Source organism: Plectropomus leopardus, chromosome 9 (genome assembly GCF_026936395.1).
Source record: "Plectropomus leopardus strain MGB_pleo_1.0 chromosome 9, ASM2693639v1, whole genome shotgun sequence".
Taxonomy (NCBI): Eukaryota; Metazoa; Chordata; class Actinopteri; order Perciformes; family Serranidae; genus Plectropomus; species Plectropomus leopardus.
In genome coordinates this window covers 36,985,107-37,012,153 of record NC_142184.1, presented here as the reverse complement: position 1 = coordinate 37,012,153, position 27,047 = coordinate 36,985,107, and the positions used below count along the sequence as shown (strand labels likewise).

At 37.5% G+C, this 27,047-nt stretch overlaps 1 protein-coding gene across 1 annotated transcript; it reads left to right on the top strand.

Moving 5' to 3' along the window:
- Positions 1–315: 315 nt before the first annotated feature.
- Positions 316–26,240, top strand: slc38a5b (solute carrier family 38 member 5b). The gene is made up of 16 exons (XM_042492317.2): positions 316–695; positions 9,063–9,202; positions 9,322–9,391; positions 10,944–11,059; positions 12,979–13,052; positions 13,190–13,282; positions 13,988–14,069; positions 17,975–18,057; positions 18,391–18,449; positions 21,138–21,254; positions 21,483–21,562; positions 22,472–22,572; positions 22,712–22,836; positions 23,419–23,563; positions 25,248–25,351; positions 25,467–26,240. The coding sequence occupies exons 2-16, from the start codon at positions 9,144–9,146 to the stop codon at positions 25,569–25,571; spliced, it is 1,413 nt and encodes a 470-aa protein (XP_042348251.1). The 5' UTR covers positions 316–695; positions 9,063–9,143; the 3' UTR covers positions 25,572–26,240.
- The last annotated feature ends 807 nt before the right edge of the window (positions 26,241–27,047 follow it).

The following is a 27,047-nucleotide window of genomic DNA, read 5'->3' as shown; positions in this document are numbered from 1 at the left end:
GCAAGTGTGTTCTTTGTGTGGAAACCAAACATCAAAATAACCATGGGAATGTGTGTATCCTGGACCATGTGTCTTTTTAAAGTGCTCTGTTGAGCCGCAGGACTCAGGTCACCTCGGACACTTCTGGGGATTTCTGGTTTATATATTTACCATTCTGTGGAACGTTTCCATATTGATTTAATGGAGCTAGCTTTTTCCAGTTTGCTTCTATTGCAGAGCTGCCCAGACTCTTATGCAACACTGCTGATCTCCTCACCATATTCCTGCTGTTACCACAGCTCAGGAGAAGGGAATGGAAAGAGAGTTGAAACATGAAAACAATTCAATAGGCCCACTGTGTATGAGCAGGCCATAGGAGCCCAGTGAATTCCCCACAGAGCAATCCATCACCAGGGGCCCGGCAGAAAGTCACACTTAACTTGTTTTCTTTTTTTGGAAAGGAAGAGGAGTGCCTATATATGTGACATCACAAGAAACTTGAAACCGTCATTTTCAGCAGCCCTCCCTACTCACTGCCTGCTCCCACATTTGCTCCCCTCTCCCCAAACTCTGCCTGAGACCCTCTGTGCTTCTCTGTTGGGCTCCAAAAGCGGCCAGTGTTACTACCTTCTCAGCCCAGACTACACCTCTGATCCCAGGACTTCAGCACACAGATCCCCCCGCTCTGCTGCAGTCAGCTGGACCTGCTTCTGGAGGTAAGTCCCTCCATTGTGCTGCTTGAGTGGGAGCTTCTTTGCTGCCACGTGGTTCGGCTGCTTGAGGAAGTTTGCTCAGAAAGACCCGGGCTATAAGAGCAGGGCTTTGTTACAGGCAGCAGTTAGTGCTCACAGGCTTTGATTTGATCAGACTAATCAGACTAGTAATATGCACAGGTCATGCAGCTGTGCTCCAGATGTGGAACAATTCTGTACACTCAGTACTTGGTAACCCTGCTCAGACTTACTATAAATAAGCTAAATTTTAATACCATTCTAAGCAACCTTATTAACCCATTGACACCTGAGCAAATTGGTTTGATTTCGTTGAAAATAACATGGAGGAAAAAGGTATTGAGCAACTTGGCAAGAAATGTCCCACAAATTTCAAGATATAAAAAAAAGGTGACAAAAAAAAATGATCTCAAAGTTGTTGGGGAAAAAAGGCTGGGGGATGAGGATTTTTTTTCTTCTATTTTTTCAAAGCTGGGTAAATGTCCAGAAATCTATGTTTATATTTGTTATGATTTCATATCCCCTTTTGTGGCATTTTTGTTTGTTTTTCACGTTTAACTTATTTTTAGGTAAATGTGTTATTTGTCGTTTTTGAAAGAGATCAAATTAATTTGCTCAGGTTTTAAAGGGTTAACAGTTTAAGTTTAGTTACTAATCATTTCACAATCATTCTGTTAATAACTTTGTTAACAAAAAATGAATGACTGCAGTATGAGTGTATTTTGCATCATTGAGGTTGGTCATTTCTTTTGTGTTTATTATTGGGGTTTTTTTGCCATTTTGTTGTCTGACATTTTCCATTTCCAGTGCTAAATGACAAGTGTCAACGTAGCCTATAAGCATTTTTCCCAATATTTGTTAGAAATACTGAAGAAAAGGATTCTGGGCAAGTGCTTCACTGCAATGTATGACATGTATGTGAATTCAACAACAAGTACAGCTCTGGAAAAATACTGAAACAACAACAGATGATTTATTTTAGCTGTTGTTGAGGTAAACATGAGCCATAGCTGATGCTTGATGTTGCATTGTCGAACTCCATTAGAGATTAATGAGCTGCACATTAAGTATAAAAGATTAAAAGACATGGAAAAGTTGAAAGTATTATATAAGCTGCAGATCTACACATTCCATGCTTGGAAAAGAGGGCAGGGCCTCAGTCAGGCACACATTGTACACGCTCTGTTCCCTCTTACCTCACTGTGTGCCAGACTGTCTATACTGTCCAGTCAGGTAAATACACTGTCTGTGAAGTATTTTAAATGCTTATGTTTTTTAAAAAGACTTGGGATGATGTAAAAAAAAAAAATAAAAAAAAAAGCTTTGTCCTCCAAATAAAAACATGCTTGTCTTGATTTCAGAAATGTGAATGATTCATGCAGTTGCAGGAATTTCCTTGAAGAAGTAGTCCAGTATTTGGGGAAATCCAGTCATTTACTTTCTCTCCAAGAGTAAGCTGCTCAGGTGGATATCAGAAACAGGAATATAATCAACACAAAGAGTTTTTACATTTTTAGTTGTGTAGACTTGGAACACATGAGATACAGCATGATCATTATATAGCTATAAAGGTGTTAATAGGTGTACATTGTGACAAAACGTCTTGTAAAATTATTGTGATCAGTTGATGTTATACAGTGTATAGTATATTACTGTTGAATTTATTACTACAGTATTTTCAATAGAATTCAAGATTTTCAGTGTTTTACTTCTTTTTTTTTTTAAATTGTACATTACTGTTAAATTTGGCCATATTTTTACAGCAGTTAGTCGCATAGATTTCTGCTGAGTGACAAGTAGTTGCTTGCATCCTGCCATTATTTTACAGTGTCAATACTGTAAATTACTTCAGCTTTATGTCACTGTTTAATTTATTATGTCATCAGCAGAATTTGAGGTTTAAAGTGTAACAATGGCTCAAGATGCATCAAGATGTCCAATGTTTTATTTTTATTTTTTATATTTCTTATTTTTTATATGTACATCACTGTCAGTCTTTGGCCATATTTTTACAGCAGTTGGAACAGTGCCGGGCTAACAAGCCTTTATGCTAAGCTAGGCTCACAAATTCCTGACTTCGGCTCTGTATCTCTGTAACCTCTGTGACACACAGACATGAGATCCATGTCAATATGTGACTTTCTGAAAGAAAGCAAACTGTCAAACCTATTTAGTCTATTGAGTCTAATGTCGTCATTTCCTCTTTGTGTCTATTGTGTGTAACACTATCTGGCTGCCCTCGTGGATGTTTTATTGTAAGTTGTAAAGTTAAACTCATTTTCACAGTTTCTATTGATGCAGTAATAATGCTTGATCATTTGATTCCCAACAACTCACTGAAATATGTGTTAAAGCACACAGTCTGAAATAGACGTTTTTGTTGACATTTGTAAATGCTTCTCTGGCCAAAAAGGTTTGGCAAGAAACTCTTGAACCTGATTGGTGCACAGGATGGGTGTACCTATCAGTCAGATAGTATCAGGTGAGCTGGCAGCCACAACCATTAACTGTTTATGTACTCCATGTTAGGCTACTAACATTATTTACAATTCACAGCCGTCTTTTAAAATGCTGTATATTCCTAAACAGATTAAGAATATAAATGATTGAAAGTACCATTGTGTGAAATATTCTAAGCAACAGAAATGTAATATTTATCTAAGTTCAGATGTCATAGTGTGATCACAATTTGGATTCTAGAAATCGGGCTAAATATTGTCTCTGAATATGCTGAAACACTGTTAATTAACATTCATCTTTCTTCAAAATAAGACCTGTGCTGTCACACAGCACAGGTCTTATTTTGAATAGACAGACAGAGACAGACAGAGCCTGATCCCGATCTTTGAAACCTGAGCAAATTAAACATGGACAGAAGGCAATGAGCAACCTAACAAGACAAGGCCCTAAAATGAGCCAGAAATGAGTTCAAAGGTACAAACAAGTACCTGAAAAAAAATGCAAAAGAAGAAAAGAAAAAACAAAAACAAATAAGAAAATGAAATACATATATATATATATATATATATATATATATATATATATATATATATATATATATATATATATATATATATATATATATATATATATATATATATATATATATATATATATATATATATATATATATATATATATATATATATATATATATATATATAAAATAATGAATATATAATAATATAATGTAAAATTTTACTAATTATAAATTTAATTTTCTGGACATTTCCCCCACAAGAAAACTGATGTCCACTTAGGTTTCAATGGTTTAAGCTAATGTGTCAGTGGCTGCCTCACAGTATCAGGTATCAATTTTCAATTTTATAAGTAATGCTTTTGAGCAAACAAATCTCAGTTAACACATTTCCAAAGTTATGAGACTAGTATCTAAAGGCATATATGTTCTAATTGCTCTTTTCTATCAACTGCATGACAGCAGCTTATAAAATGTATCATCATATAATTAAAAGATAAAATATGTCTTATTGAGTAAAGCCAATGAAGTGCAGGACAGCAGAAAAATATCCGATGTCTCTCTGTGTAAGGACAGTATTTACAAATAGAGTCCATGTGACAACTAGTGTACATAATGTCAATGTCTGAGGAACCAGCTCGGTACTGTTTGAGCAGGGAGGTCATTCTCAGCTGTTATCAATCTGTCTGTTGCTCCTGAGGCCTACAGGCAGCAGATACGCACACACTTGGCTTCATTCCAGCCTCTTATCTGTAGAGCCACATTGCCTTTCACTGGAGTTTATGAAGTATTGTGGTCCTCCAACACATCATTTTATTGTTACAACTCCAATTCCAAAAAATACGGGATGCTGTGTTAAACATAAATAATGTTCAAACTGATAAACTTTAATTCAGGGTTTGTTTGTTTTTTGTAAAAACACACTCTGTGATGATTCTGAATTTGGTGCCTGCTGCACATCTCAATAAAGTTGGGACAGGAGTGTGTTTACTACTGTGTGACACCAGCTTTTCTTTTAGCAACACTCAGTAACTGTTTGAGAACTAAGGACACTAATTGTTTGAAAATGAACTTTTATCCCATTCTTGTTTGATATACAACTTAATTTCACAATAGTCAGAGTTCTCTGTTGTTATATTTTTCGCTTCATAATGCTCCACACATGTTCAATGGCAGTCAGGTCTGGACTGCATGCAGGTCAGTCTAGTAGCTGTTCCCCTTCACTATGAAGCCATGCTATTGGAACACATGCAGAATGTGTCTTATTGTCTTGCTGGAATAAGCAGGAATGTCTCTGAAAAAGACCTTGTCTGGATGGCAGCATATGTTGCTCCAAAACCTGTATGGACCATTCAGCAATGATGGAGCCTTCACAGACATGCAGGTTCCCTATGATGCCATGGGCACTAAAACCTCCCCATACCATTACAGATGCTTTGAAGCTGGTAACAATCTGGATGGTCCTTTCCCTATTTAGACAGGACGTTCATGATTTCCAAAAACATCAGAAATGTGGACTCATCAGACCACAACAAACTTTTTTGCTTTGTGTCAGTCCGCCTCAGATGAGCTCAGAGGAGTCGGCTGTGTTTCTGAATGATGCTGATATCTGGCTTTTACTTTTTATTGTAGTGTCTGAACTTGCATTTGTAGATGCAGAAATGAACTGTTCTTACTGACAGTGGTTTTTCCTAGGGTTCCTGAGCCCATGGAGCTATATCCTTTATACAGTCATGGTGGTTTTTAATGCAGTGGAGCCTGAGGGGTCAAAGGTCACAGGCATTCAATGTTGGTTTTCAGCATTGCTCCTTATGTGCAGAGGTTTCTCCAGATTCTTTGAATCTTTTGTTGATAATATGGATCATAATGGTAAAAAATCTAAATTCCCTTAAACTCCTTCAGGCCTTCGCAGCAATTGTTTTTTCCCCCATACGTAACTGGCTGTGAACAAATTACTGGCATATAGCCACGTGACATATGTTTATGAAGTCACATGTCATATATGGTTATGAAGCAACAATGACCTTTTTGTTTCTTTATATTACACACACCATTTTTGTGACATGTACATCATCACTCAAGAATAAATATTAAATTTTACACTCTGTGTATTATCATATTACCTAACTTTTGTATAGTGTTATAGTGTTATTGAGTCACTAGTTACATGTAATCAATTCACAAAATACATGTGATTGTAATAAGTCACAGTTATTGGGAAATAAAATATATAATTACATGACAGATAGGAATCAAGATGTTGGTGATTACAAAGGAGTTACCTCTGTATATATTCTTTTTGGCAAAAAGCTTTTATAACATTCATTCTTTTGCGTTCATCTTTTCACTGTGCAAGTATGCCTTTCTTTGGCAAATTTTCACACAACGCAGCACAAAGAAGTCATTGGGAAAAATCTGTGTGCCAAATGGCTTACATGCAGCTGTCTCTACACCCAGACAGACTCCATTCATTATGCAGAGATGGCCTTTTTGCATGTTTTTGTTAGTTCTTATTTTAGTTTGCACCACCACTTGTCTGCTCATAAAGTCAATGCACGTTGCTCAGCACAACCAGAGTTTTCCTTGCCCATCCATCCATCCATCCATTGACAGATAACACCATGGAGAAGTCGTCAGTCTGTCACAGAGTTGACAGTGGTCAAGAAACTAAATCAGTCAAATTTGGGGCTGTAAACCAAAACAATGAGCAGAAAGAGGCTAAAACCTGCACTTAGTGATAATTCTCTGTGTCTCTTTGTGTCATTTAGTTTTTCTATCCTCTGTTAATATACAATTTTCATTAGTGCAATTTTTATTATGTTATATCTGTCTACATCTATAACTAAATGTCCATGTTCTTTTGCACCTCTAGTTTCCACCTTTTTCCTGTTAAAGGACTGTTTTTAAAGAGCTTTTGTCCACATCTCTGGGGATCTAAGGATAGATGGTTTTATTTAGTCTACAGATTGTAATGCTTACATTTGCCATTTTGTTTTGTATCAAAAAAAGACTTGACTGCAAGATATTCTGTCATTCGTTTAAGTTTGTTGGTTAGTGTTGGTACCAAATTCATTAGGTGTAATGATTAGTTTTGACCTGTATTAAAATTAAATAAAAGATCTGAGCTTTTCTATTTTCTAGGACCTTTTTTTTTTTTTAATTTTGGTCACAAATTTGTTTGAATTCATGTTAATAAGGGCTTCCTCCTTTTCCAAGATAAGCCATCCACCTGACAGGTGTAGCTGATTAAGCAGCATCATTATTACACAGTTGTGCCTCAGGATGGCCACAATGAAAGGACACTCTATTAGGCACTTGGAGCTGTATATTTTATATGACTAGGGCTACTAATATGCATTTTTGGTCACATGGGATTTATCTGTGAAGAGAAAACAGCTGCTTACTCAAGTCAGTAGATGAATATATGCTGTCAGGTCAAGACCCTGAAGAGGATAAACAACATACAGATGAGCCTGCCTGAGATGGTTTCTGACAGTTTGTGCAGAAATTCTTCTGTTGTGCGAACCATTTGTTGCATAAGCAGTTGGGGTGGCTGCTCTCAGACAGTCTTGCAGTTGAAGATGCTAGATGTTGATTTCTGAGCTACTGTGGTTAAATGTGGTCTGCAGTTGTGAGGCCAGTTGGATGTACTGCCAAGTTCTTGGAAATGGCTTTGGAGATGTCTTATGAAAGTGAAATGAACATTCAGTTCAGTGTCAACAGTTCTTGTAGACATTCCTGCAGTCAGCATGCCAATAGCATGCTCCCTCAAACCTTGACACGTCTGTGGCATTTTCTTGTGTGCTCAAACTGTATATTTTAGATAGTCCTTTTACTGTCACCATCCCACAGCACACCTGTGTAGTAATAATGTTTTTAATTATTTGACAAAGATGCAAGTACTTAATAACATAGGTTTTAACAAATTTTTGAACAGAATTTGAAAGAATTTTACACTCACATGAGGTGGTATTTCAGGCGACACAAAAAAAGCCATATTTTGCAAAACTGCAATGGAAACACTTTTTAGTCTTTTCTAGGTCACAACATGCTATGGCTATGTGCTTGTCAGTAGGAACAGGCTCCCTCACAATGCAGCAGGAGCTACAAGAGGTGTTAATGCATCGCATAACTCGTCAAAAGTTGAGTGGATCATCCGGAAGATTTAGATCCACAATTCCTCTGTGAAATAGTGGACTATCACCTCCCAGAAATCCCTGATATGTGGCCACTCCCACGTATAAGGGGCTTGCCTTTCCGCTTTGTCGCTCTAAAACATGTACGTGGCCTTGGATTGGAAAAAATGAGGGCAAGTGTATTGTGGCTGCAATAGAAATAAAGCTGCCAATGTTTTTAACATTCATCACCATTCTTCGTGGAATGTTATCACCGAAGGAGAAGTCGCAGAACATCACTCAGTGGAAACAGTCATCTCACAATTGTGTTTTATCAACATTTCCAAAACATCGCTTAAGTTTTGTGCAAATCTGTTATGGAAACCCACCTACTGATAGTTGAGTACACATGATATCAGCCACAATCACCAAGCAGTCCTGCACAAACTCTCCATCACTGAACTGCTTTTTGAGATACTACACAGCTTGTCTGTGTTACATCTTCATTACTTTTTACAAGATTTATGAAGACTATTTAGCAGATACATCTTGTTGAAACTGTACAACCTTACATTTGCACTCTTCACCCATGAATTTGAAGTAGGATTTGTGATTGGTGTTTAACATGAAATTCCTTGAGCAGCAAATACACCTGTTTGTAGATAATCTTATCAGTGCCCCAAAGGTCTCATCGAGTAAGAGTTAATCCATTTTTCCTGAAAGCTGCTTTTGTCCTCAACCAAACAGTGTTTTTCTGTGTTGACTTTTTCATTGCACCTGCTAAAACTGCAAATTTTTGCTAACAATAGCACTGATGCCCAAATGGAATTCCAGCAAAACACCCACAAGGTGCCAGAAGTCGCCAAGTAACAAGTTGTCTTTCCTAACCTGATTGACACTTAGCACAGTTTGACACAAAAACGAAGTAGTGCACTAAATGTCCAGCCCGTTCTCATTCCAAATTTGTCAAATACCGCTGCTTTGCCAAAGGACACCTTTCGCTGCAGTACGTTTGTAACACAGCCAAACAGAGCCACCCAGCAGCGTATCATACGCCGGTGGCGGTATTAAGTTGAAATGCTGCTGGTAATGACAAAATATAAGGAGCTGAAAGGTCACTCTAGGGTGGGCATGAGGGGTGGTGAATGGGTCCAGCCAACCCAAGACTTTCACCTGGGAGCTCGGTCCTCTCTTCCCATATGAATATAAAGCCAAAGTGTGATGTTTTAACATTCTTGTGTTTTGTTTCTTATTTTTCAGATTTGACCTTTCAACAAGCTTTCATTCTTTTGAAAAGAATCCGACTAATGGAATAAGTCATTATATGTGCCTGTCATAAGTATGGAACTACAGAAGCTGTCAAATGGTAATCACCACCATGCTGTGCCTGTGGAGGGAGGGTAGGTTTCCTATCTGCACACTATTTGCTGACTCATTCTGAATTCTTGGTAAATCATGTACATTCATAATGTTTAAAGTTTTGATGAGTTTGTTTTTTTTGTTTGTGATAATATTGCAGAGTCCCACCAGAGGAAGAAAAATTCCTTCAACACAAGAGCGATGAATCAAAAAGACCTCAGTTCACAGATGTGAGTATGAGAGCGAGGCAGAGGCAGCCTGCTGGTACTCCATGTGCTCTGATGCAGTGCAGAATTCACAATAACTGACATTTATTTTTCACTTGTGCAAGTTATGTTGTCATCATGTCCTATAGGACAATATTCAAACTATGGAAAAAACACAACGCCCAGATGAATGCGCTAATTTTGGTCACTTTTAGCTCCTTTAACTGGAGATATGCAATAATGCAGTGCCACTAAAGTTTGACAGAGACTGAATAAGTGAGATATACGAAGAGAAGTAACCACTGCAAAGTTTCTACAGATCTCCATCCATGCTGCTTTCTACTGGTCACTAACATGTCCATGATGTGAATATGATGCTCTAGAAAACCCACACACACACAAAAGGCATACTCATCAGCAGCAGTGTGTACACAGCTCTGCTCTACTAGCGATGAGGGACGAGTCTATTGCCAAATATATGTGGGTTTTCCTGTGTTTAAAAAAACTGCTAATTTTGGTAGAAACAGTGTAGTAATACATTTTCTTTTGATCTACACTCACCATTTTACCTTAATACTAAATACTGATTTTAGTTTTCCAACCTGAACTATGTATCTCACAGACACACTAACGGACAACACCATCATCATCATCATCACCCCAATTCTGGCTTCACAACACTGGCTCCCTTTTTAATTTTAGAATTGATTTTAAGATTTTACTAATCACTTTTAAAGCTAATTTGAGTCTCGCCCAGAGCTGCATAACAGAATTGTTGATCCCATATGAGCCAGTTTGCAGCCTTAGATCCTCAGGTGGGGCCCTTCTGGTCGTTCCAAAGTCGAGGCTTAAATCTAAAGGTGATCGTGCCTTTGCCATCAGGGCCCCTCAGCTTTGGAACGACCTGCCCGATGAGATAAGACTGCAGAATCAATGACTTGAACCCACTTTTTTATAGACTTGTAAATGTGATGTCATCTTTGTATTTCTTTTATTTCCTTTGGTTTATTTTTATTTATTTTATCTATCTTTGTCATGTTTTGCTTATTTTGTTTCCTTTTATTTGTGGGTTTTATTGTTTTATTGCTATTGTTGGTTTTGGTCTGTTTCTTTGTCTCCAGTTTTAATGTTATCCTCAATCTACATTAGTTTTGTCTTGCTAGTGTTTACAAGAACTGTTTGGCTTTCTGTTGTTGTATTGCCTTTATATTTCCCATTTCTGCTCTTGCTTTGTTTTTCAAACTCTGCTATATAAATAAGTGCTATATAAATAAAGTTATTGTTATGATTATTATTATTATTATTATTACATATTTGAGGGGTAACTAAACTCAAAAATCCCATTAACATAATCCAGACAGCATTGTTTTCCCCAAAAACAGAATCCTAAAGTAGAGGAGTTTCATATCAGAGAACGCTGTAGAAGACATGGTAGCTTGATTTGTGAGTAGGGTGCTGAAAGCTATTGCCTTTGACACTGAATACTATAATGAACTGTGATGTAATGTCACAATATGCATTGTCATTATTGTTATTATGTCCTCAAAGTAATATTCTATTCTTTTGTGCTTTCCAGTTTGAGGGTAAAACCTCCTTTGGAATGTCTGTCTTCAACCTGAGCAATGCCATCATGGGCAGCGGCATTCTGGGTCTGTCGTACGCCATGTCCAACACCGGCATCGTCCTTTTCCTGTGAGTAACAGAAAGTCAGAAACACACACGCGTTGGTACTAAGGGTACAACAGAACGTGATACACACACCCACACAGATGTTCTGGACCTCAGTCTCCCGGAAAACGCCAGTAGACAAACAGACGCTAGAGGAGACAAGGTCAATATTGCACAACACTTGCACATGCCATATGTAGTTATGACGTATAGAAAGTTACTAAAATGCAAAAAGAAAATGTTACCAAATGTTAAAAGATAACACCAGTGAGGAGGTAATGGAACTTTGTACCTGAACTTTGCCTCAAAGTGTTTAATCCCAGATGCTGGACTCTGTCGCTGTTACTGATGCTGTGTAAGGACAAACAGAAGATCATTATCCTGCTTTACACAGAGCACAGTTTTCATCCTACAGCCGTGCCCATTAGCCATGATTAAAGATGAAAAAAACAGTTCTGAGAATTACTGAATATTTCATATAACTGTTACATAAATGTTAACAATCTGTTGTTGATTTCCCTTTTAATGAATCTCTGTGAGCATGTTATACATAGGAATCTCTGATAAATTCAATCATCTTGTGCTTGGTGTTAGCATCTACACCTGTTAGCAGTTCAAAAACTGTAATTGTAATACACTGTTGTAGCACTTACTAGCTTCTTCTAACCCTTACAGTCTGTTTGGCAGATTTTATTGCCTTTCATTCTTAATTTTTTGACAATTTTGGCTGTGTTCATGCATATGGCATACATTTTGGCAAGATTGTGTATTTTTGTTTAATCTGTGAATTTCCAGCTCAGCTCCTACAATAAGTCTAAAATACATTGTGGAAATTTAACTATTACATTCAGACTGTTAAGTGCAAAAAAAGCTCCATTTAAACCCATTCAAACATTTTTGATCCCACAGCCATCAAAGCATAAAAAGATTCATTGTATTATTAATGGGTGTCATTCTGGGCTTTTGTCTTGGAATTTGTCATTTTTACTATTTTCCATCTGATTAGGCCTTCATATCATTTTTACCGTATTTGGCAAAGGTGAAAACACATGCTTATTCCACTAGGTGCACTGTCACAATCAGTGTTGCTGCTAATCATTGACATATCCCAGACTGTTATCATCAATAAAGAAATCTACTTTATTGAGGTGGTATATTGAGAATAATTCATTTTTCGTGGGTTGTTTTTTGTTTGTTTGTTTGTTTGTTTGTTTGTTTGTTTGTTTGTTTGTTTGTTTGTTTGTTTTTTCACCTAAAAACAGAGTGGCATCATGACAAAAACCTGGCATTTAAAGGGTTAAAATTCTGAAAATTTATGAAAATTTGACATTTATGATTAGGACTGATGTTGGTTAAAAATAAACTCAATGAAAGAAGAAAATAATATTAATGTATGACACTTTTTAAAAGTTAGATCTTGAAAAGCTTGCTTTGTGTGCACAGCGATACGAGTGTGAGGATTTGACACTGCATAAAAAATAATAATGTATTAAAATCAATGATACTGCTAATCATACTGCTAATTGACATATCCCAGGCTGTGATAATCAAAATAATAATAGCAGTATATTGAAAATTATTTATTTTCATCTAAAAACAGTGGCATCATGACAAAAACCCAGAATTTAAAGAGTCTAAAGTTAAATAAATATTTATGACTAGGACTGATTAGGACTGAAATTAACTTAATAAATGTTAAAAAAAAAAAATCATATAAATGTTAAATATTTTTTAAAGGTTGATCTTAAAAAGCACTTTTTGTGTACAGAGTGATACCAATGAGTGTAATATAAAGCGTGCCCTAGAAATATTAACTTTTGCCAACAATAAGCAAATAACAACTTCAGTAGTCTACTTGGCAAATCAAACTGTTGTGGTTCAACAGGGAATCCAGTCTGAAGATGTGATGTCAGTGACAGTCATGACCTGTCTGTGTTTTCCAGGATCCTGTTGACATGTATCGCCTGTCTGTCCTGTTATTCCGTCCATCTGCTGCTACGCAGTGCTGGAGTTGTGGGTGAGGAAAATATTGTTAGAAATCTGAGATTGATCCAGAGCTTAAACTTTGTGTCTTCACTTCCCCTCTGTTATAGCAGGTGTCAGAATATCCACAGTCAGTTTGCTGACATGCTTCTTTGGTCTTGCTCTCTGCAGGTATTCGAGCCTATGAGCAGCTCGGCCTGAGAGCTTTTGGTCAGCCAGGGAAGATCGTAGCAGCTGTCATCATCACACTTCATAACATTGGAGGTAAGATACTGCTATATGGCAACAAATGTTTGTGATATATGTTGTGATCACATCTTACCAAGCAGTGCTAGAGGAAGTATTCAGATCCTTTAGTAAAGTAAAAGTACTAATACCAAACTGAAAAAGATACTCTGTTAAAAGTAAAAGTCCTGCATTGAAAATGTTACTCAGGAAAAAGTCAGTGCATATTATCACGAGCCTGTACTCAGTTCAAAGTATCCAATACAGAAAAATCAGCCAAAAAAATAAAAAATAAAACTGATTCAAAACAACTTCAGTGGTGATCAAAAACAGCTGCCAATTAATTCTTAGTCAGTCTGCAAATTAATTAATCATCTAATCATTTCAACTGTACTATAAACTGTTGGGTGATTTAATTTCTAACAGAACTTATTTTAAAAATAGTTTTTATGTTGTTATGCAAAAACGTGAATTTGTAACTCATAACTAAAGCAATCAGATTAATGTGGTAAAATAAAAAGTACAATATTTCGCTCCGGAATGTAGTTGACTAAAAAATGTAAAGTGGCATGAAAGTCATAGACTCCGGTAAAGTGTGCATAACCTTAATTTCATACTAAAGTACAGTACTTTAGTAAAGGGAGTGAAATGGGTCAGAACATACATACCTGCTTTTTAGCGACCATGTTAATAAATGTGTCCATGTACACAAATAAATGGTCTCTATGCTGTTCTCCCCTGCAGCCATGTCCAGCTACCTGTTCATAGTGAAATCTGAGTTACCGCTGGTCATCCAAGCCTTCCTCGGCCAGACATCCAGCTCCGAGTGAGTACTGATGACAACTTTGAACTTTGAAATCAACAAAATCTATGAAATTTCAGTATCAGTGTCATCTGCATGTGCCTATTACAGAAATAGGTCCAAGATCAAAGATGAACAGAGCAAAACCAACAACATGTTAGTCTGTCTCTGAGTACATTCTGACTTCTCTACTCTGTTTGTGGCTCTCAGCTTCACACCCATTGGTTCCTCCTGAAGACGTAAATCTTCAAAAACGCAAATATAAACTTTAATTTTTCACAAATGTTTCAGAAATTTCCTAAAACAGCTGGCCATTATGGTCAAAACATTCGGTCACTCAAACACAGAGTAACTTGTAAGGGAACGTTTATGATCCCCATGTAGTGCACTAGCGACATATTCAGTCAACCAGTCCAAATATGATCCAACATTACATGAATGTAGAGTGTAAATATTTTGTGACTAGACTGAACTCATCAATCCTTGCAAGGAAACACCAACCTCAGCACAGCAGGAAGTGGAGATTGACCATACAGACCTTCCCCTAGATAGATTCCATTCGTACCATTCTCGACATGCCTCTACAAACCACGGCCATCACCAGTACAAGACAGACCAGACGAGACGGGTATCTGACCCTTGCTTATACCGTAAAACTTTAGTTGATAGCCAGGGTTATTATTTGCTGAAACCACTGAGCTCAGCAGGCTTATATTAGGGACAGACATCTATATGGGATGGGTGTTAAATTCTTTTCACACAAAACAGTTGATCAGAAAAGATGGGAAATCTAATCAAATTGTTTGTTTAAACCTCATTTTTGCACCTCTCTTGTTTATTATGTCAGTATTAGGCTGCCTTCAGGTGGTCCTCAGAAATATTGTATTTACAGAATTTACGAGTTACAAGCAGATGAGTAGCCCTTCAAAGTCGTATATAAGTGGAAAGTTGGGAAATACCTGAGTTGCTGAGTTGTAACTCTTGCGCAATGTTTCAGGGCAGCAGAAATGGTGGAAAGCATAGAAACAGTGTCAACAACTGCTAGTAAAAAAATGTGTATTTTCTTATTTTGTTCTCAGTAGCTATCATTTACTTTTAGTAGTTTCACATTTTGGTATATGCATATATTAACTGAAGTAATCCATAATGGTATTTAAGCTTAAAAATGAATTAAAACGTCAACCACATATCTGATGCTCATTTCATGTGCTTCATTCTGCCACTGCAGCGCAAAGGAGCTCTGTTCTGCTCGCTTTTGGTAAAACATCAGCCACAACAAAACAACCTTTTTACTTCTAGCATTCATGTTTGTTGCTTTTCTAACCAGAGCACTTTCATTCATTTATTTTCTGTAACCGCTTGTCCTTGCAAGGGTCATGGGGGGCTGGAGCCAATCCCAGCAGACACGGGAAGAACATACAAACTCCGCACAGAAGGGCCCCCGCCACCAGAGCACTTGAATATGTGTATGTCATAAATGCACTGCACAACTGGGAAGTACGATATTTCCGAGGAGCAAGTGAAGGCAGCATTACTTTGGCAAAGATGGCAAATTCGACACCCGAGATCAAACTGTTTTGAAATGTTTTGTCACTTCCGGCTTCGGCACACAGTTCAAGACGGGTTTTGAAACATCACGTGATCGGTACCAAACCGATTTATAATAGAGTCATGTACAAAACCTGGACAGAGAGTTTTAAAAGACCGCGGGAAATGTGGGCGTTTGAGGTGTTGTGTTGTGGCGAGGAACTAGAGGGAGATTTGTGTGAATTGAGCTGAGTTGTTGGTAGATTAATGGATAGAAAGATAGATAGATTGACAGATAAATATGTATAATATAATAATAGATTATATATAAATAGATATGCACACACATATATATATATTTATAGATTCATATAGATACATAACTAGATATATACATAACTATATTATAGCCATACAGGCTTTTGGGCTGGGGAGAAGGGAGCTTACAACAAAACCAATGATTAATGGTGCAATGCAAGCTTCTACCAGCAGCCAATGTATAGCGAACTGGTTTTAAAACATTTCAAAAGGTCTCAAAGCAATGGTTTAAAGGTATTGAAACATTTCAAAGTGTCCAATTTGCCATCTCTAGCATTGCTGTCTTTTTTGGTGCTCATGGTTTCAGTAAAATGAACTCTGGTTGAATAAAAAATAACCTTACTGAGCTATCCATCTGTGTGGCATGTCCATTTTGACAAAATTTTTAACAAGTATATTTGTATGCGTGATCTAAGCAGCCAACTAATGTTAGCTCCAGCCAAAGAACTTCTACAAAAATGAACTGCGTGGTGACCAGGCCTCTAATTGAGAAAGGCCTTTATTTGTCAAAATGTGCAGCCACACAGCTTTTACGGAATTATTCTTTATATATCATTATACATGAGAAGATCATTAGATGTGGCCTTCCCATAAACCTTACCCTAAATTTAAATGCCTCTCTTTTCAGTCAGTACTTCATAGCTAGCTTATGGCTAACTTAGCATCAGCATAAGTAACAAAACATAGCCTCTCCCTCACCTTAACCATCTGTCTTTCAACCTAATACTTCATAGCTAACTAACTGCAGCTTTTTTGTGGGGACTTCCACTTCCAGACCAACGAGCGAAGGGAACTGATTGTGGACTGAAATGTGAGGTGGACAAGACCATAGACTGTACATAAAGATGGACAATGCGTCCCCACTTCCCCCCTCTATGCTTAAGTGACGCTAATATCCTGGATACGGTCGCTGCCATCTTGCACTGGTAATGTTATTTGGAGCCAGTGTCTGCGCACTAGCGATATCCATGTTTGGGGAGTTCCTGCCAAAATACCCATCTGACCGATTCCAAGCAGCCCCATTGAAGGCGAGCACATGGATTGGCTCCCACAGCTGTCAATCATTGCTGAAAATCCCCTTTTTGTAGAATTAAATAACTCATTAAAACTGAACTTATCATTAAAACAATCACTTGAGCAAACATCAGGGTGATGAGAACTCCCTTTAGTGATGGAAATCATCTTTGGGGAAAAAATATATTTTGGGTGAACTTTTAGTTTTTAGGTTGGCCGAAGGCGGCACGGTGGCATTGTGGTTAGCACTGTTGCCTCACAGCTAGAGGATCTCTGGTTCGATCTCAGGTTGGAATGGGGTTGGTCCATGGGCGGGGGCCGTTCTGTGCAGAATTTGGGGTCTCCGGCTTCCTCCCACATTCCAAAGACATGCAGGTCAGGTTGATTGGTGACTCTAAATTGCCTTTAGGTGTGACTGTGAGTGTGAAAGGTTGTCTGTCTATATGTGTCAGTCCTGCAGAAGGTGGGGTACACCCTGGATCGTCTGGCGACCTGTCCAGGGTGTACCCCACCTTCTGCCCGAACAACAGCTGCGACCCTTGCGAGGACAAGCAGTTAAGGACAATGTCACCAACATGGAGGGGGGTTGAAAAGCTACTCTTTGGGGGAATTATCTTGTTCGTCGGCTATGGGTTAGCCAATTGAGCCAGAGGTTGGGTCACATTGTATCATTGTGTAGTTGTACCTACTCAGAGACTACTGGGGCAATTCTGATCTATCTTAGTGGGAAGGTAGACTGTGAGCATGGTGGAGCAGGGTGGAGGTGTGGAGGTGTGTCTGATGAAATGCAGTACGAACAGCAGCAGCAGGTGACAGCAAAGCTTTTAGTTGAGTGTTATGACAGAAGTTTGAGCAGGGCATCAGTAAACCCACCATGATCCAGAGCGAGTTGAATGTGTTGCAGTGAGAGATGTTGACTGCCTGAACTAGGCTTTCCTTTATTTGCTGCAGCACAACATTGCATGTCACCTCACTCTCTGAATGCAGTCTGACAGTCTGTTTTACACAATGCCATGTGTGTGTGTATGCTTCACTGTGGGCCAATGTGTGTGTGATGTCTTGTGTTCTAGCGACTGGTTCATGAATGGAAATTACCTCATCATCATCGTCACTGCCTGTGTCATCCTCCCACTGGCCCTCATGAAGCACCTGGGTATGCCACGTCCTTTCACTTTGAATGTACTTTATATTTCCTCTGAGTATTGCTTTTGACAGTTTGTGCACAATAAGGCCAGTAATTATTTCAAGTCTTTTAAGAGAACCCCTGTGTCTCTTTATATTGTGGTGTAAAGTGAATTTCATCCAACCTTCACAAAACCATGAAGGAGACCAAAAATTGTTTCTGTTCTCCAATATGTTTCAGAGAAGCTAAAGGACAAATCAAACAACACTTACACACAACACAAGAACACTGTTGTTATAAGGTGCAGACAGAACATGCAGCTTGTGAGTTGTGTGTGAGAGTTATTTTCTTTGGGCTCTGCAGGGTACCTTGGTTACACCAGCGGTTTCTCTCTCTCCTGCATGGTCTTCTTCCTCTCTGCGGTGAGTCTGTGGGAGTCACAGTTGGTGCTGGAGAGATGATTTGTTGTTAAGTCTAGAGAAGTTAATTGCCAGCTACTAACAGACCAAAATATAGGCTTTACTGAGCACATTATACAAATCATATTTATAGTGTTATTGTTATAGTTTACAGTTAGAGTGATTTGGATGATTGGGAGCAAAGGGAAAGCCACTTAGCATCACTGTCACTGCTTACCTTTAACCTTCACTGTTGTATTTTTTCACTGGTATTAAAATGTTAATAGTATCGAGGACCAAATCAGCTGTAACAATAAATAAATAAAGTAATAAAGTAATACAGAAAAGAATTTCAAAATAAAAGTCTCAGTTATCTAATAAATATGCAAGTTTATTTTGAAAATAAATAAAGAATATAGAAATACAAAAATAAATTAATATAAATATGTATAAACAGAAATATGAAATATTAATTTAACACATTGTTTATTTCTGTATTCATTGATATCTCTTTACATTTATTTCCATTTTATTCATTTCTTGATTTATCTTTTTCCCTTCTAAATATTTCTTCATTTATTTATGTCATTTCATACCCGGAAATGACAAGAGAAGCCTGATCAGTAATACATCCATAATCAATCAATCAATCAGACTTTATTTGTATAGCACTTTTCATACAAGCAGACTGCACACACATACACACACACACACACACACATACACTCAAATTCAAATGCACACATACATAAATAAAAACTAGACTTTGGCATTAAATAAAGTGCTAAGGAACAGAAATACTCATTTAACCCAGAAATCGCAGAACTGAGGAAGCACTGATGGTATGCCACTACTGGTCCAGCATAGGCAGCAATTTCAGTGCATATTTATCTATTTATTTATATTTTTAAGCTAAGCTTTTTTTCTTCATCATATCAATCTATTTATTCATTTATTTATTTATTTATTTATTTATTTATTTATTTTGTTTGTTTGTTTGTTTGTTTGTTTGTGTATTTATTTATCTATATTTTTCACCATGGTTGATTTGGCCCTCGACACAAATATTATACAAATTAACTGAAATCATTAAGTTTTGACTCAAGAAAAGTAAATTACCAACACTACAGTATTGGAGTGGAAATTGTTTTGGAATAAACTGTAAAAATAAAATTTAATGCATACACCAAATCATTTGAATAAAATGCCATTGTGTCTGTGTTTTAGTGCAGTATCCATATTTGCAATACTTGCTAGTAACTTCAATCCATTCAACACACCGAGCTACTTAAGCAATGGATCAAATGAGTGTGTGTCTAATGTGAAAAGAGTTGCTCATAGCGGCAGTTTTTAGCCTTTTTGGTTTTGCAGTCCACAGCTTCACTGTTTCAGTCTAGGTGCTTTCATCAACATAGTTTTCGGGAGCTGTACATAAAGTTTTGCAAGAATAGAAAATTCCAACAGTAAGACAAAAAAAATATTTAAAAAGCAAACAAACACACAAACAAAACAATGATAAAAAAAAAAAAGTCTATAGAATAAAAAGAAAATTAAAAGGGCCTTGCTGGAAAAAAATATGAAAGAAAATATCTGATGTATGGATGAGGGGCAAGATCATTAGGAGCTTTTGAAAAAAACAACTTCATAAAGTCAATTCTAAAACAAAGAGGTAGCCAGTGTAGTGATTCAAGCAATGGAATAATGTGGCGTCACTGTCCTCATCCTGCTACCTGTACTCTTCCTCCCTGAGGCCACTGTACATTCCCTGCTGAGCAGCACATAGACACAGTTAGAGACCAGCTTGTGAATATAGTGGAGCATTTAGTTGCTAAAAAGAGGAGTTGTTAGAATGTTAAAAAAAAATACTACACCCAAAAGGAGAGTAAATATACAACTCACAAATCCAGATGAATGCGACTGTTGTCTGTTGGATGTACAAATAGCCAACTGTGCTCGTGAAACATCATTATAAGGTCCTAAATAGGATGTCATAACTTTTTTTTCTAGTATTTCATTCCAGCTGGAAGCACAATGCGCTGCATAGAGTGTGAGGTACAAACTGCAGGCACAAAACAAAGCTGTCATCTGAAAAACAAAAACTCATAATATACTGATTAAGATGAAATATGAACTAATAAAAGATACAAAGATATATGGGTCAGAACTGATTAAAAATGTTTAAATAATAATTGTAAAGGAGCCCATTAAAAGAGGATGGATTAAAATGAATAAATGAACTAGAAAATAGAATAAAATTAGGTAAAAGGGCCAATAAAAGATGATAAAGCATGAATAAAACCAACAAAATAAGAAAAAATAATAGATAAACCAATAAACTAGTAAATGTAAAAACAAACATGTTAAAACCACTAAAAGAAATAAAAAATTAAATCATTTTTAAAGCCCCCAGTCAAAAATTTTCCCTTGATTTTGCAAATTATTCTGATGGAATACTTTTTGTTTTTGAAGAGAATGTGCTGCTGTAGTGTGTGTTTGGTCCCTTTGAGAAGGTATACAGCAGCTGCAAGGTGCAAACACTCAATATGCCAATTGCCTTCCTATAGAGACAAAGTGGAGAAGAATTAGGACACCAACTAAAACTACATTATATTTTGGGAAGGGTCCAAATAGTACCAATAGTACCAAAATACCAGAATCTTGTTTTGTTCCCGAAGGCAGGAAAAGTCAAACTCTCTCTCTGTGTCACATCAGGTCATTTACAAGAAATTCAACATTGCCTGCCCTCTGGAAGTGTTCGGCAACTCTTCTGTGAGCACAGTCATCCCAGAGGACATATGCACGGCCAAATTCTTCACCATCAACCAAGAGGTCAGAGATGGACCCCCTGAATTTCACACACACACATAAATTAACAAATGCATTTGGATGGTTGATGTATGATGAGCTGTGTTCAGAGGACAGCACAGTGCTCCGACCACATGTATGGGCAGGAACTATTTGTGGGTGCATCATATTACGTGGAGCACATGGCTGCACAGAGTTCACGTGCCTCCTGGAAAACACCCAAGTGAACTTACTCTGTCACTTGATTTGCAGACGGCATATACCATCCCCATCCTGGCATTTGCTTTTGTATGTCACCCTGAAGTGCTTCCTATCTACACTGAGCTGAGCAAGTAAGATGCACACATCCTGTCTGACAATTTTCACATACAGGACACAAGTAAATACTTCTTGCTCCACGCCTCTTCTTGCTTAATCAAGTAGCACACAAAAATAATCTCGCCACTAACCATTAATGAAAATCAACACAGGTCACATTTTAAAGATAATTTAGATTTAACCCTTTGCAACCGTAGCAAATTAGCTTGATTTCAAAAACATGGGAAAAAGGCAATGAACAACTTTAGAAGAAATGACCCAGAAATTTGTAAAAAAAATTACCTGTTTTTTTTTTTTTACGAAAAAAACAAAACGGGGCAAATACATGTAAAAGTGCTTTAAACTATAATGATTCATTAAAATAATTTAAAAAAATTTAACTATGATCATCTGAAATACATTTCTCAAGAATGTTTATATATATATATATAATTTTTAAAGTCTACTGATTTCTTGCAATTTGCAGGGCATTGACTTTTTTCCCCTTGTTTTTTAAATAAATTACACAAATTTTCTCAAGCTTCAAAAGGTTTAAATACATGTGAAAGGTGTCTAAGTGCAGTACAACAAAAGTCAATCCAGGTTTCAAAGGGTTAATACAGCATGAATCTTATTCTTGTGGTTCTGGCCTGATTAATTTTAATGAAATGTGGTACAACAGCAACACTGCTAAAAAGAAGTGCGATAGTTCCAGAAACACAAGCAGTCAGACCATCAGACAGGTTGGAAAAATGCCAACATTTTATCAAGATCATCTAAACAGCTTTATTTGGAAGTCAAACTGAAACATTTAACCTGGATGTTTGTCTATAAGCTGTCGAAGAGTTTCTTTAAATATAACATTTTCTGAAAATAAACTTTCACAATTGTCAATGCTTCTCTCTTCAGTTAATGTACTGTCTTGCTATCTTGTTCCCCTGAAGCCCAACCAAGAGAAGAATGCAGAATATTGGCAATGTCTCCATCCTGGGCATGTTCATCATGTACTTCCTCACTGCCACATTTGGCTATCTGACCTATTACGGTAAGAGCAACGTCTCTTTAAGTCAGCTGCACCACACAGCTCAGTCTAATGATAGCAACGTGACACAGCTTCTATATCCATACCCATGTGTGTGTGTGTGTGTGTGTGTGTGTGTGTGTGTGTGTGTGTGTGTGTGCAGAGAATACCGAAGCAGAGCTCCTGCATACCTACAGTAAGGTGGACCCCCTGGACACTCTGATCCTGTGTGTCCGGCTGGCTGTCCTGGTGGCTGTCACTCTGACTGTACCCGTGGTCCTGTTCCCTGTAAGAGCATGTGTGGTCTACACATACACACACACACAGACATCCATCTGACATGCTCTCTGACACTGACCTGAAATGACTGTGTGGTTTTGTACTAAATGAAATACAAGTATAAGTAAACTGAGCCAGGTTCTGTGAATGTTTAAAAATAAAAACTGTTATCCAACAATGACCTTGCCATGCCCAGCACATGCATTTGAAGGCCGGTCTAATTAACAAATAACACTGGTAATATTTGTTTATCACTAATCTAAACAAGGTCATAAAGTGCTTCACAAAGCACATAAAAGATAGATAGATAGATAGATCAACTCTTGCATATGGAGTCAGAAGCTCGGCTGTATAACCACGTTGAGCCATAACATTTGTTAGGGGAATGTAAAAGTCAATTCTGAAGTTAACAGGCAGCCAAAATGCCAAAAGCATGAATAAGCCCTTACAGGTCCGAAAAGGACACAGCTGATTTAATTCTGGATATATTTTTGAGGTGGAGGCAGCAGGATTGTATGAGATTGTTGACATGTGGTTCAAAGTTCAGTAATCAGATGTGCATTATGTTCCTTACGTCTGTGTTTCCATTAGATCCGTCGGGCCCTCCTGCAGCTGCTGTTTCCAGGGAAAGCCTTCCACTGGCTCCGTCACATCGCCATCGCCTTGTGTCTGCTGTTTGTTGTAAACCTGCTGGTCATCCTTGTTCCAAACATTCGAGACATCTTTGGCATTACTGGTAAGATTTTAGACTTGGAACTATTAAGCTTGAACATGGCCTAGGTATCTGTAAAAACAAACACTGCTCTACTGAAATAAGACAAGGTAATTACTTCTGAATCTGAATGAAGAGTTACATGAATGAACAGTTACATCACCTTTTAAGATAATGACCTATGTTAAATTGCGTCCATCGTGGATGAGCCTGACTTCTTGATTTTGACCTTTTTCTTTATTGTTCATCTTTTTTATGTTTTTTTATGAACATCTGAACTTCAGCATTATTTGCAGGATACAGAGTTGAAGCAGATCCCATGTTTAGCTAAAGGTTGTTGCAGATGTATGATAAAAAATAAGCCTTTGTATCATTAGATGTCAGTAATGCCTTTAATACCTTACTATAGAGGGTTCTAAACTTGTTCGAATCCTAATGATTTTGGTTTGAATGCTGGATAGAGATAGTTTTTGTCAAATGGTAATTACACATCCAAGCAAACAAAATAACCTGGAGTTCCCAAAAGCTCCATTGTATGGCCTTTTCTGTTCAAAATATTGAGAATGAAAGGTCTTATGCTGCATCCATGGGATGTCAGAAGGTCGGAGTTTCTGAGTTGGGAAGTCGTTCGTCTGACTTTGTTGTGTTCATGAGCTTTGAGGTGGTAAAGTGTGAACAACATGGAAGCTACAAAAAATATGGGTTCCTGAGAGCCTTTAAACCTTTAGTCTAAGTGACTCTACATGGACAGCAGTTAACATAAATACCATATTACACTTTACATGTGATCAAAAATTGATATCTAATACATGACTTCTTAAAAAGTTTCTTCCCATTGACCAGACATTGACTTTTGCCCGCCATGTTTTTGCATTTATGACGTCAAGTTGGCAACTCGTGTTCTAAAATGACGTCATCAGTGTTAGTATACTGGCCTGGCTGCTTTATAGTTCAAAGTTTGCTTGCTTGCTAGAGCTAATAGATGCAGATGTTAACATTTGCAACCATTAAAAGTAAATGATAGCTACTAGGAACAAAATAACACTGCTGACACTGTTTCCATGCATTCCGCCATTTCTGCTGCCCTGAAACGTCACATGAACGTCACAACTCAGGAATCCTCGAAATTTCCCAATTTCCCACTCGTAGTTACCACTTTGCAGGGCCCTTCTATAGTGGGCTCAACTACTGGTGTAATTACAGGTCTGAATTCAGATCTTGGGTCTTGTCTGGACTTCTGTGTGAAAAACAGTTAATTTTAATATATCTTACACGCTGCTACATTCTCAGTTTAAAGTTAAGGCTATATAAGGGCTATAAGGCTATATTAGGCTATATAACTTTTGCTGAATGGCAAAAGTAGAGAAAATGCATATTGAGTCAGACGATTCTGAGTCATACTAAAGTATAAAATTTGAAAACAGCAGCTTTCAAAAGCTTCTGAGCATGCCAGACAGACCAAGTAAGATGGTACTTAAACCACTGAGAGAATTGACATGTGCCAGTTGCTGAGCTCAACGTCTTATTTGTGTTATATCTTCTTGTATTTTCAACCTGAGATAAATACAGTGTCCAGCACAGTCCTGGCATTTCAGCAAAGAAGTGGTCGTTTATATTCTGGGCTTATTCATTACAGCCAATAGCTTTCTCCTCTGACAAAACACTGTGTTACAGAACATTACATGTACTGTGCCTGCACTGTTTGTAGGGGCAACAACTGCTCCCAGTCTGATCTTCATCCTTCCTGGACTCTTCTACATCCGCATCATCCCCACAGACCAGGAGCCCATGAGCTCCAGACCAAAGATCCAGGTGGGCCCCCCCCCCCCACCCCCACTGACATGGCTGACACAACAACAGAGTTAATGTGTCAGTGTTATGTGGACTTCTTAATTCTACACTGACATTTTTTTTTTTTGGTTTTCAGGCTGCGTGTTTCTCTGCACTGGGTTTTGTATTCATGACCATGAGCCTCACATTCATTGGGCTTGACTGGATGAGTGGAGAAAAGCGAAATCTCGGCGGACATTAAAGAGAACCCCAAGCCCTATAGCGACAGCAGCCCCACTGCTGTGCCCCTCCTCCAGTCCTCCGGAGAGGACGCAAGATTCAACCTACTGCTGGAAGGCTCGGGGCTTTGGTGGGATTGGTTTTATTAATCATAAAGGACAATCCACTCCTCCAGCTTGATGAGAGGAGCCCAGTTTTGTCCTGTCATCCACTCAGGTTGATACAGTACCACCAGGATCCATTACAGGAGGTCCTACATGAAGAGCTCACCAACATGTTGACCATAGAAGCCCCTCAATCAGCCTTAACAGAGACTAAATGTGGTGTAGAATAACAGCGATATTAGAGCAAATTGGGCAAATGTTGAAATGCAAAACACATCTCTTTAATTATCAGCAAAGTTTGATAGAGAAATTTATTTTTGGTGTGTGCTTGATAAAAATGCTACTCAGGAATAGATCCCATCACGGTATTTAACATTGTAGTCCAATTATTGCTGCTCATTTGAGAGTATGAGGTGACTCTGCAGAGCAGTTTCTTGCAAACTGGGAAATAATTTGGCTTCCATCAGCCAAAGTCAATCATGAAGTTTATGCAACTGTGAACCAATTAATTTTGTGATTCATTTGTGAATTTATTCTGGATAGCATATTCAGATATTGTTATAATAAAAATTCACAAAATATGAAAACTGTCTGTTTCTTACCATTTTTTGCTACATTTTTTCCATATGTTTATAAGTATGGGGTTATCACAAATTCATATAAAAATAAAAGGCCATAGTATTTTATTGAATAAGCAAGAAATTAGTAAGAGGCTACAAGAAAATTCCTTTTAAAATGTTTGAAAAAGGGGAGGATTATTAGAAAATGATCCAAAAATATGAATATAATATTCATATATTTCATATTCACATTCTATTAAAAATATACAATAACACTTAAAAAATGTAAACATATTTCTTTTTATTTTCTGAACTTTTAAGGTCATTTTCTTGTTTGGTTTTTACTTTTTTTATTTTCAGGCCATTTTCTTGAAACCTACTAAGTTTTTACAAATATTTAGGATATGTTTTGTCAAGTTGCTTGTTACCTTCTCCCCAATGTTTTTTTTTTTTTTAAGAAATCACGGCAGGTGGCTCAGGTTACAAAGTGTTAAACAATAATTTTAAAATTTTGTCAGTTTGACAGGCAGTAGGAAACACAATTCAAATGAAGTCAAGTCAGTGCTATGGCCCTGTGCATGTTGCTGTGCGTCTGCTGGATGTGTCAGAGATCACAGAGGGACTGCGTTTCGGTCATTTGTTTTTCTTTTTGCATGCTAGTGCTCAGAAATGGTTCATTGCAGCTTTAACATCCAGGCTAATAGTCCATAAACTACTGGTGAGTACTACTACTTTGAGAGGGTGGAGTCCAGGCTATTTGTTAGTCCCTATCTTACTCTAGGTTAAAGGACCATTTCTTTTAATGGCTGATTATAGGTATTACACAGGCTTTAT